This window comes from Erpetoichthys calabaricus, chromosome 14 (assembly GCF_900747795.2).
Source record: "Erpetoichthys calabaricus chromosome 14, fErpCal1.3, whole genome shotgun sequence".
Taxonomy (NCBI): Eukaryota; Metazoa; Chordata; class Cladistia; order Polypteriformes; family Polypteridae; genus Erpetoichthys; species Erpetoichthys calabaricus.
In genome coordinates, this window is record NC_041407.2 from 109,928,592 (window position 1) to 109,940,968 (window position 12,377).

The following is a 12,377-nucleotide window of genomic DNA, read 5'->3' on the forward strand; positions in this document are numbered from 1 at the left end:
CATTGTGCTGCTAAGGTGCCACCCTAGCACTTGTGTCTGCCCTCCACTGTTGCAGATTCCCCAATCAGAAGCGGGCATGGGGTGGCTAGAAGAGGTGCTGTGCCAATGCAGACACGTTTAACCATCAATTAGTAGTAGATTGGTTACATATTTACTGCTTACTGTGACAGGCGTTCTATAATAATAGGAGCTGAGATTGGCTGCTGCCCTGATGTGCCCTGACAATGCCAGGATAAGCTTCCTGTGTTTTGTTGTAGAAAGAAAAATCAAACCAATCCACTTTTTAAAGTGCCCTGTAGTGCCGCATGGTGCAAAAGGCACTATATCATACCAAGACTGGCAGAGTGAGCAAGCAGCTCTGCATTTGACTGGCACCTCTGCACACTGGCGCTGCACCAATGGATGTCTGGGGAAGTGGCACTGCAGCACAAAATGCTGGCCAGGCTATTTCTTGTATATAGCACCTTTTAGAGTGTGCCATCACAGAGCAGAGTCCTCGGGCGATATAGCGCCTCACTCCCGGTGGCATTAATTGCCTTTGAGGTTTCTGTGGTGAGTTGTCCCATCCCAGGTTGGCTCCCAAACTGGACAGGCCTCGCTTATTCTGTAGAGCGCCTTTCATAGCCAAGATGAACAAAAAATGAGCCTGCATTCTTTATAAAGCTTAACAACCCACCCACTCTCCTCTGCCATGCCTGGCACAAAGTCCATATGGTGCCTTTCACAGCCCCTGCCTTTGATACTCTAAACTACATTAGGCGGCACAGTAAGACAGATCAGGCTGCTGAGGGGCACAGATGCCCACAATGCTTGGCCTGGCATGTGTGCAGCCTGGTGACAGGGCAGCTGTGCCACATCTGTTCTTAGCAATGGCACCACTCCCAGAGCACATGACTGAACAGGGTGACTCCTGTACTTGTGCCATGTGCATACAGACTGGCAGCTCACTTTCAGGGTGCCAGCTTTGCTTCTGCAGTCACAATACGGAGACCCTAGGAGACTGAGCATCCCCTAAATGGGACACAGTGTGGCACAGCATGCTGGATGCCAGTCATTGATGGGGCACAAACCCACCAGCAGGAGTAACTTCACTCTTCATCTGTCCTCACCAGCAGCCGCGCCACTTTGGCAATCACTGACCTTTCTGCTCTACCTATGCCCACTTGGGTGAGGCATAAAAAATAACCCACTGGCATTTGACGTTCATGCAGCTGGAAGCACCACATTCCTCCCCTCGGGTGGCGAAGTGAAAGAGAAAAGAAGGCGTGGCGCCCGTTGTGCGTAAGCAGCTCACCGGGTTTAGCAGGATGCGCTGGCACTCGCACGCACGTGGCAGCCCAAAAGTGAAAAGCTTGTTTTGGGGCGCCAGGGGGCAAAAACAAATGTGGCATGGAAACAAAGTCCAATGAGAGCAGGAAGGCCAAATATGGCTCACTAAAGAGGGCACGATGAGGCCACAGTGGACTTATTGCCACCTCAGAACTGCTCTGTGTGATTGGCTCTTGCTGTTTGCACCCAATGCTGCCAGGATAGGCACTGCCATCTCCAGACCATAAACTGGCATAGTTGTTGTGCCCAGTAAACAGATAACAAGAACAGGAAAGCCTGGAAATAGCAGTGGCACAACTCAGGAATGCAGCACCAAGGACGCTGCCCATCCCCCGATCCCCCCCACCTAGTCGTCTCACACCCACCAGAGGAATTTGTCACCTTTGTGCCGCTAGGCTGATCAGAGGGACCCCGGGGCGCTGCAACACCTTCAGGCTCATTAAGTGCCACTAATTAGATGTGACAGGAAAACGGTCACCAGGGGAGCCATAAGGCGGGCACTGCCAAAAGCAGAGTGAGGGGTCCCAGCCAGACACACAACTGACCCATACGGGTGCCAGGGGGCCATTGTGCACACACACAGACAGACATACACAGATCAAAGTGACCCCCCAGCCTCAAGGCCTGAGCAGCCTGCAATTCCTGTCAGACCCCCACTGTGCCCTGAAGGCCCACCACCACCTCAACACAAGCAAAGTGGGCTGAGGGTAAAGAAGAGTATTAGGGACAGAAAAACAGACAGGCCATAACACTGGGGGGGGGGGCAGCATCAGGAGAGTCATGCAAGAATTAACTTGGGGGGGCAACACAATTGACAGGCAAGACCACTAGGGAGTGGCACAAGGGGTGGCGGGCAAAACAGTGAAGGTGGAGCTAGGGAGGCACCACCACTAGAGGGCAGCACAATAGAAAAGCCATAACACTGTGTGTGGAGTGGGGGGGGGGGGCACTCAAGAGCAGCCAGATAGGCATGCATGACCACCGGGGGGCCGTCCAAGAGGCAGGCAACAGGAGATGAGACAACGCCAGCCAACTGAAGCACCCTGAGGAGATGTAGAGGTTAACATTGGGGGTCCACGTAGCCAGAAGCTGACCCCCCCCGCCCCCCCCAACACCACTGTCCCATTTCCAATCCCCGAGGCAGACTCCCCACCGTTTGCTTGCAGACGTGGAGATGCGCGGCGCCCTAATTGCTGCGTGTGGACGTCCTGGGTGGGTCCGACGTCTTCTTCTAATTACTGTTTACCGAGTGCGGGCGCAGCTGCCAAGACACCCTTAAAGAGACAGGCAGACGAGTAACCGGCGTGCCCACAGGGGACCCCAAAAAATAATCTGCAGGACCCCATCACTGCACTAAAACAGAAAAGTGACCCTCCAAGTCAAAAGATGGCATAAAACCCAAAGCCCCTCAACACTACAGTGCAAGACCCCTAAAGCAGCGTTAGCCTGTGATAAAAAAGCCAAACCTCCCCACTGCCGAAACTGGCAAGAAGAGGAGCCCCCTAGCGGCTGTGGCACAAGTTACAGGTGTTTCACCTCACCAACTCTCTGTGTGACCCTCAGTGAGACCCTCAGCAAGAGGTGAGTCCCCCGACATTGGACAAACAACTCGTGCCATGGTCACACACAAAGGAAAGGCGCTATATAAAAGTCTGCTTCTTATTGCTAAAATTGCCACACAACACAAATCCATCCCATCCTAGTAAAATACACTTTTGAAAAGCGCCCCTTAATGCAATGCAACCCTGACCCCCCCACAGCAATGAAAATCCCCTTAATTATTAAAACACAAAGCCCCCACTACCCCATCTGACCCCAGAGCAGCACACCTCTCAGCTCCTAACCAGGTACCCGCCTCGCTTTCAGAGGGCATCAAAGTGGGGTTCCACCAACCACAGGGCACAGCATGATCAGCTTGGACCCCCAAGTAGGAGGGGGAGGCCAGAGGGCACAAGATGGCAAAATAGTTAAAGTCACCAACAGGACTCCCGGATGGATGGAGGGCACCTACCATGACACGAATGCAGTGTGCCACTTCTTCAGAAAGGCGCTATATGAAGTACACTGCTCACGGGTGGACTTCTCTCAGGATTTGTGAAATTTCCAAATAATTTATTAAAACATGAGCATTACAAAAAAAAATAATAATAATATCATCCAAACAAAATAAAAAGAAAGAAACAGGGGTAAAAAAAAAAAAATCCATGGGGGACACGCTAGTCCCAGCGAGTGCCCACACCAGCCCCCCAGGGGGCTGCCAGCCTTGTACACTCCATATGGGAATAGGTCCCAGTCCCAGGCTCAAGTGTGCCCTCCCCCCTCCCCCCAGTGCAGGCGGTCCTTGAGGGAAGAGTGAGTGCCAAGCAATCCAGTGAGCCACCAAGTGGCCGCCATCCCTGTGCCAGGTGCTGGGCTCATCTCTTCCGTTTGCTGTGCCGCTGCATTTTCTTCCTTTTCAGGATCATCTCGTAAAGCTTCTCGAGTCCCGGCTGGAGCCCCTGACCATCCAGGGCACTGCAGCCTTGGGCGTGGTGCAGGGTGGATGAGCAAAGTTCATGCAGTGTCAGCAACTTCTCAACCTCTGCCTCGGAAAGGGCACCTGGCAGGTCCTGCTTGTTGGCCAGTATCAGCACTGGCACGCCCTGGTTCTCTGACGTGCGGGTGATCTTGTGTAGCTCCACCTTGGCTTCCTCCATGCGCTCCACTTCGGTCGAGTCCACCACAAAGACCATGCCGTCCGTCCGGCGGGTATACGACTTCCATAGTGGCCGCAGCTTCTCCTGGCCGCCCACATCCCACACCTGGAAGGTGATGCACCGTGACGTGCCCATCGCTACCTTGATCTTCTCCATGTTGAAGCCTTTGGTGGGGATGGTCTTGACAAACTCACGCAGCTTCATCCTGTACAGCAGTGAGGTCTTGCCCGCCGAGTCCAAGCCGATGACCACCACGTGAACCGACTGGAAGGTGGGAAGGAAGGAGGTGTTGGGGGCCATTTCTGTCAGCTGGTTTCCCATGGCCCCCTTAGAGTTGCATGTCCTGGAGGGGGCAGTTGGGGTGGACCTGGACAGGAGAAAAAAAAAAAGACAGAGGGTGATGAGAATGAGAGTGGACAGGATGGCCGGACCACAATGAAGGAGATAACCAGTCTGAAGAAATCTGGGCCAACAGGTGAGAGCAAAGCCAGAAAGTGGACAACATGACCTCACCATCAGCCCCTCTTTAGCGTTCACCCCCTCAATGCCATAATGGGCAGAAAAAAAAAAACATGGTCTGTGGCACTGACCACTGGATTAGCACTAAGGGAGTGGGTGGACTGAATACAACCCTGTATCAAATACAGCTGGACCACCTCCTGACCCTCCGTTCAGTGGGCTGAATAAAGAGCTGCATGAAATACAGAGTGACCAATTGATGACCATCCACTTAAGGGACTGGACATGGCACTATAGAACATAAAGACTGACCACTAGGTGACTATCATGTTAATGGACTGGGCACAGAAATATGTGACGTGAGTAACTGGCCAGTGGACGACACTCCAAGTAAAGAGCTGTGTCAGATACTGACTGACCATCTGAGGACTGTCCCAATGGTGGAGTGGACAAGGCGCTATATCACATTAAATAAATAATAATATCATAAAGTCCGACCAATTCATGACCATCCAGTTAGTGGACTAAATAAAGACCTTGATGACATGTAAACTGACTTAGGGGACTGGACATGGCACTATACTGTATATCCCATACCAAGTGACCATTTGAACACCACTCAGTTATTCGGTACACTGGACCCTCTCTCCCCCCCATTTAAGACAGACTGACCACCTGATCGATATGAAGTTAATACTGGACCCCGAATGATGGCTCTGCCCCCCAAGCGCTGCCTCTCACCTTCCCAAGGTGCTTTGTTCAATACCGTGGGGGCCACTTGACTGCCCCAATAACAGACGCTCCTCATTGGTCCCTCCTTCCTTCCCTTGCACCTAATCTGCATATAAAGCTCACGAGGCCACGCCCCCTCGACATTAAGCTCCTAACACGTTCGCCGGCGTTTCGGCTCCTCGGCTCTCCTCGCGTGCGGTTTGTTTGTTTGTTTGCCACTTTTGTCATCTTTATCACCACATTTTTGTGTTTTTTTAATTTTTTTACTGTTTTTAATTGTATAAAATTTAAACAATTCATGACCCCCCCCCCCCGAAGCCTACTACATTTCCTTGAACTTCTCTCGGTGCTCTCGCATTCGGCTGCAGCCGTAAATCTCCTTGTTCCCTCGATAAAGGCGCTTTATAAAGACGGGCTCAACTTCACTTGTGTGCTTAGTGACGAATCAATGCGACATGGATGACGTGCTACAACAAATACAACGTGCCGATGAAATAAGCGCAATGGCGCACATATTGGCCGGTACAATAACAAAGCCCAGATGACCGCCACTTCGCATTGGGTGACCTGTCGCTAAAGAGAACGCCGGCGGCTCGTCGCTGATGGTGCCCCCCCGGACCCCCTTCTGCCTGGATGGCTGGCTGACTGACTAATCTCAACTTCTCCTCCATCTGCTCCATTATAACATTGGAGGGGGGGGGGGTCGCGCTTTCTGCTACTTCGATGCCACCCACATGATAAGAGAACGTGACTTTAAACAGCCGCTCGTCGTGCACCCTAACAGAGCGAGCGTGGGAGGCGGGTACGCGCACAGTACGCCAGCACCTATGGCTCGGCTCGGCCCGCTGAGCTTCGCTTCTTCGCCGTCTATGTGCCTTTAAAGTTGCTCGACCTTCTCTTAAGGCGAGAGCGCTTCAAATGTCTCCGTGCCCGCATCTCCCTGGGGGCCCTGTGACCATCACCTACTGTGCCCTCCTCACCGAGCGCGTCTCCCTTCCGTATCGCCGCTCCTTCGGTCTCTCACATTCGCACGCACACCGCAGCCCTTCTCCGAGTCGAGCGCGCGTCTCCCACCCAAACCTTCAGCTTTTTCCTTACCTGGGATGTCGTTCAAGGCCGCCGGCCCCGCTTGCCGCAGGTGAGCTCCGAGCGATCGCGTTTTCCTCCCGAAGCCCGAGCCGAGTGCGCCCTGCTCTGCGGTCTGCTGCGGCTGCTTCTGCGCTGAGCCGCCGAGGGCGCGCCTGCCTTCTGCTCTCCCCCCGCCCCCCCGCGTGACGCGCTCGCGAGCGTCCTAAACAAACGTTGGCTTTATGTGCAACTAAAAATAGAGCGGGCGGAGGAGGAGGGTCACTCACACCCCCTGCAGGCGACTCCTGCCCCAGCCCCCGAGGGAGCGACCGAGTGGCGTGGCGTGGAGGGGAACCTCAACATCCAGGACAACCCGCGTTAGTTACAGCGGGATTAGCCGGCCGGGCGCACTAATGCGGCTTTGGACTGTCATAAATACCGGCGGAGGACGGCGAGTGTCACCGAGGTGGTGACTGAGGAGTCGCAGTGCAGGACGCGCACAAACACATAATGGTGATCCGTTTTAACCTGCACGCCATGCTTCTTCCTCCAGTTCTGAAAACAAGCAAGTGTTATATAGCGCCTTTCACGTATTAGGCGCCGTTCTTAATAAATAACACAGGGGTCGGGTCGGGTGATCATTTTAAAAATGATTCATAAATTATGCACGACATCTTTTTTTTTCCTTTAGTATTAAAATTAACAAATGTTATATAGCGCCTTTCACACATTACGCACTGGTCGTACAAAATTACCCACAACTTTACAAACATTCTTTCATTTTCAGCTTCACCTAAAGTCCATTACAGAGCCTTTAACTTTGCAAAATAAGAATGCTTATATAGCGCCTTTCGTCAAAACACTTCAGAGAGGAAGATTATATAGCGCCTTGAATCTGCAACTGTATCTAAGGTTCTGAACAAGGTATTTAACTGTAAAAAAAGAAAGAATTCTGACTTCATTAAATGCACTGTTCAGACCTCACTACAAAGGGCTTCATATTACAAGAGAAGAAAGGATATATAGCGCCTTTTACATCAACACTATCTAAAGCTATACAAAGTATTTAAACTTTTATAGTGCCTTTCAGAAAAGCGACTCACAAAAAATGACATCGCGCCTATAATACTTGACATGAACAGCATGGCATTTAATTTTACACAAAAAGAAATAATAATATAGCGCCTTTCATAAAAGCGCTGTTCGAGTTGATCTACAAAGACCAAGAAGAGACTTTAACGAACCTTTTTATATCGAACAAGAGTGCGCTACACTTACATAAAAGCTTATATAACGCCTTTCAAATAACACGGCCAAGATCGGGAATGACTGCATATAGCGCCTTTACATCCGTCATTCACTAAAATAATTTAAGGTTACAAAGAGGAAAGAATGTCTCTATAGCGCCTTTCATACAAGCGCTGTTCAAATCGCAGCACGACGAACGAAGCCCTCCAAGAAGAGAAGCGTAAGCCGTTCGTATCAAACGCCTTCTGATGCCCACCACAAAGTATTTACGTTTAAGCTTATATAGCGCCTTTCATATCGATGACTATCCAGCCCCCCCACTTTACCTCGTGCGGCTCCGCTCTCTCGTCGTTCTGTCCCGACCACCAGTGTATATGGACGCCCCGGTGGGTTTTCGTCACGCCGCTCCCGTGTCGCTCCGTTCAGTAGGCTGCGCTTTTCAGCTCCGCCAAGTCCGCCGCCTGGTCTCATTAACGAGATGCGCCCACCCTCACTAAGCCGCCTCGGTTTTTAACACCTCGAGAGACAACGTGACAGAAGAACAAAGGGCGCCATTGTCACCTGTCCCGTGGAGGGCGCTATATTAGATTTTCAGATTAGTTTAATCCTTTTTCACAGCTTTAGCTTTGCGCGGCCGGCGCTATCAGCTTTAACAATGGAGGGGCAGCCGCGGCGATGAGATAGGCGGCCAGCGTGGCCTTATAGCGCCTCACGTACTCGTTTTCAAAGCTCTCCGAGTTTCAGATGGCGACCTGACTGCGCTGAGGCTCAGGGGTGCGTAATGGAAATGCGGGAATGTCGGCCATTTGGAATTTCACAGACAACAAACGGCGCCTTTATGAGTCCGCGAGTTTAAACGGAAAGTCCGCGTGGCGCATCGGAAAAAAAAAGTGACGGGCCGGAGGAGGAGGAGGAGGAGGAGGAGGAGTGGAGACAAAAAAAAAAAACGGCATGGAAATGAAGTCCCACAGGAGCCAGTTCTATAGCGCCTTTCACAGCCCACACACAAGCAGCCCCCCACATGAAGTCGTCAGACCCCCTCACTCTCTAAACTCTTTACTGTGCTGTACATTTCATTATAAATGGACACATTTGCCATTTCTGCCCATCAGCCTACACTCGAACACCCAGAATGACAAAGTGACAACACAAAGTGACAACGTATGTTCATCCTCCTAGTAGTCAGACCCTTCACTCAGTACTTGGTTAGAAGCCCCTTTGGCAGCCATTCCAGGTTAAAGTCTTCTTGGAGAAGACTCTACAAGCTTGGCCCTCCTGGATTTAGGCTGCTGATCCCATTTCTCCTGGCAGATCCTTCCAGACTCCATGAGATTGGATGGCAAGTGTCTGTGAACTGCCAACTTCAGGTCTGCCCAAGTTTGAGCCACTCGTGGACACTCCTGCTTGTGGTCATTGAAGCACTGCCCTGGTCTGAGGTGGTGTGCACTATGGAGCAGGTCTTCATGAAGGACCACTTTGGATTTGGCTGCCTTCATCCTGCCCTCTCCTGTTCCCATAGTATAACACGGCCACCATCTTGTTTCACCATATTGATCGGGGATGAGCAGCACCTGGTCTTCTCCAGATATGGTCCTTGGAGTTCTGCCCTAAGAGTTCAATTTCTGTCTCATTGGACCACCAAATCTTTTCCTCCTCTTCCTCAGAGTCCTTTAAACGCCTTTTACATAAGAGTGGCTGCCATCGAGCTGCTTTGCCATAACAGGAGTGCTGTGGAGATGGCCGTCCTTCCACCAGGTTCTCCCATCTCACCAGTTGACTTCTGAAGCTCTGTTGGGGTTTCTCAGTCACCCCTTGGACCCAAGGCACCTCTTTACCCAGTTACTCAGTTTGGCCAGACAGTCAACTCCAGGAAAAGCCCTGGTGGTCCCAAACGTCTTCCGTTTCACAATTCTGGAGGCCACTGTGCTCCTGGGAGATTCAGAAATGGTCTTGATCGACGGCCCACCACAGTCTGATCATGGAGGTCTACAGGGAGTCCCTTGGACTCCATGGCTTGGTGTTTGTCCTGATGTGCAGTGTGACTTGTGGGACCCTCTACACACAGGGACATGGGTGCCTTCCTAAATGACATCCAGTCAACTCAATTGGCCAACGGTGGACTTGCAATGAAGTTCTAGAAACTTCTCAAGGAGAGTCAAAGCTGACAGGAGGCACCTGAGCACAATGTGGAGGGCCACAGCAGAGGGTCCGAATACTCCCATGAAGGAGAGATTTCAGGTTTTGATTTTTAATGAATTTACAAATCTTTCTGGTTTTCGTGTCTTCACTTTGTCCTTATGGGGATTTGAGTGGAGCTTGGTGGGCAAGGATGGCAGATTAATCCATTAACAATGGAATCTACACCACAGTAAAGTGTGCAGAAGTTGGGGGGTCTCAATACAATGACTCCACCGTATATTTCATTCCATCTTGGAGTGGGCCGGACCCTGCTTTGAACCTGGGATCAACTCATTAATGGCACAGTCAAGGTGTGGACCCCAATGTTCTCCCCGTGCCCGTGTGTGTCCCACACCCACTACCAAGCCAGGAGTTGATCTCAGGGGGGTGAGAAGGTTCAGGAATTTAGAATTCCATCAATGGTGAAGCACTCGGCACTGCCATTCAGTAGATTTCAGTTGGGGGGCTCTGACTTGAAATCCCCCCGACTACGCCAATGCCCAAAGATTCGTTCATTAGGTTACCTAACACGTCTCAGTTGACCTGGCGTCCCATCTGGGGTTGGGTCCTGTCCTGGGCCCGAGACCTCAGCTGGTACAGCTGGCACAGAGTTCACGTTTGGTCACTGGTGGTCCCAACTCCGGTGACGTGTCTGAAGGAGGGCAGCATGAGAGAAAGAGGCAGCGTCACCCGAAACAATTCATAAAAAGAAAGGAGCTATATAAAAAAAAATCAGTGACATGGGGTGGTCATCTTCATCCAGGTGTTCCCAAACGTCTCTTCTCTTACCCTCTTAGACTCTCCATGAGGTGCCAGTTGGTACAGAAGGCCACTGCCAGCTCCACATTTGCATGGCACATCACTGCCTGGCACCCTTCAAAGCCTCACTGCATCCTTGCTAGCAAGGCATGAGGATATCAGGGGGACGCCCCACCCGCGGTGCCCACTCTTTAGGCATTCACCGTGCCCCATTATGTCATTACAGTTAAGCGCAGGCTGTCCCACCTACTGTGGGTTCAGTGTGCCCCTCGATGACATGCCAGTCTGCCCACTTAGCTGGCGACTCTCACTGAGTTTGCACTGCTGGTTTGACTTGTTAGTGACAGAAGGTGGGTCTTGACGTGAAAGGCACTATAAAGAGTGCAGGCTGACTCCGAGCCAAGTGCCCCCCTCTGTTGGCTGGATTAGGATTTGTGACCTGCCCAGCTGGGTCACATGCGTCACTTTCCCGTTCTAACTGGTCACATGGCTCAGTCGTCACGCCGTCTCCTGCTAATTATGGCCGACCTTTTAATTTGCCGGCTAATCTTGAGCTCCTTATCGGCTTTAGCACCGCAGAGGAGCCCAGCAGCTCCGGTGGGGGGCTGTAAGGGCACGAGGACCCCCGAGCACCTGTCCTGTAGTGTTCAGACCAGTAGGGGGAGCACATGACAGGGGCTTTGTGTGGACATTTTATCAGAAAACTGGGGTTCAGGTCGTCATTAGGTGGGCAGCCTGAGGGCATCGACATGGCATTCTTGATCCTGGAAGTGAGCTGGTGGTCTCCCTTAAGTCATCAGTCCAGTCAGCTTAGAGTTGGGAGGACAGGTGAAGCTGGACTGGCGGGTCGATCAGAGGTTGGAGGGGATGAAGAGGCAAAGGTGTACGTGTGATGGGCACCCACATTGACCCCCCGAAGCAGGGCAGGTTTTTGCTTCTTAAGATCATTTGTGCCTGGCGTGCTCATTATTGTAATAAAACCATAAATACATTTTCAAAAATGCTTATCCTGAGCCAGCGTCAAGGGGGTACAAGGCAGGAACACCACCTGGGCAGGGTGCCAGTCCATCACAAGGCAAACTCGCATAGCAGGTGTCAGGGTAGCAATGCCCATCTATCATGTCCTTGGACTGTGGGAGGAACCCCACTGGGACGTGGGGAGAACATGCCAACTCCACTCAGGTAGCACTTGGGACATGAACCCTGGTCTCCTTGTTGTGTGCCAGTGGCGCCAACACTGTGCCACCATGCCAGGAAATGCAATAAAAACACCGGTCTCGGAGGTGTAGTCAAGAGTGCCCCCTACAGGATGCCCTGTATGTTTGTGTCTATAGTTTGCTGTCACCTCGCCAACCTAAACTCCATTTGAACAAATACTGTAACCCTGAAAGACGCCTTATAACATCATGGCCTGTGTGTTTTAGGAGGACACGACTCACGGCTCTACCAACCCGGGTTCAGTTCCTGGACTCGGCCATCTGCTTTATGTACATAATCATCATGTTCTCCCCGTGTCCCCCAGGGGTTTTACTCTCACATCTCAAAGTTAGTTTGTGTAGGTGAGTGGTGAGTGTGTCCTGACATGGAACTGGCGTCACGTCCAAGGATGGGGTCCGCCCTTTCACCTGAGGCTGACAGATTAGGCCCCGGCTCTCTGTAAGCCTTAATAATACACACGAGTGTACACAATGGATGGGGGGACGCGAAAGCACAAAAAGCCCTGGCAGCCCAGCTATTCAGGGAGCGAAAGATGAAAGCTGCGCGGCAATAAAGGCGCAGGCGCCCCGAGGCTCTCTGACTCGGCAACGACAGGTTCGTTTGTACAGAGCGCCCCCTGGCGTCCGTGGGTTAAAAAAATAATAATCTGTTTAGACGTCCAGGCAAAAAGGCGGAGAACAAATAAAATAA

General features: G+C 51.7%; 1 protein-coding gene across 2 annotated transcripts; it reads right to left on the reverse strand.

Annotated features, from left to right (window-relative positions):
• Positions 1 to 3,409: 3,409 nt before the first annotated feature.
• On the reverse strand, positions 3,410 to 8,375 carry arl4d (ADP-ribosylation factor-like 4D). 2 transcript variants are annotated; one of them, XM_028819270.2, is made up of 2 exons: positions 7,859 to 8,375; positions 3,410 to 4,392 (listed from the first exon to the last, which is right to left on the reverse strand). In XM_028819270.2, exon 2 carries the CDS (start codon positions 4,344 to 4,346, stop codon positions 3,744 to 3,746), a length of 603 nt encoding a protein of 200 aa, XP_028675103.1. In that variant the 5' UTR covers positions 4,347 to 4,392; positions 7,859 to 8,375; the 3' UTR covers positions 3,410 to 3,743. The 2 variants fall into 2 exon arrangements, with proteins under 2 accessions (XP_028675103.1, XP_028675102.1); XM_028819269.2 differs by lacking the exon at positions 7,859 to 8,375 and adding an exon at positions 6,315 to 6,523.
• Between the last annotated feature and the right edge of the window lie 4,002 nt (positions 8,376 to 12,377).

Bases quoted from the DNA above. Each gene is read 5' to 3' on its own strand.
- arl4d (XM_028819270.2), bottom strand. From the start codon at position 4,346: ATGGGAAACCAGCTGACAGAAATGGCCCCCAACACCTCCTTCCTTCCC.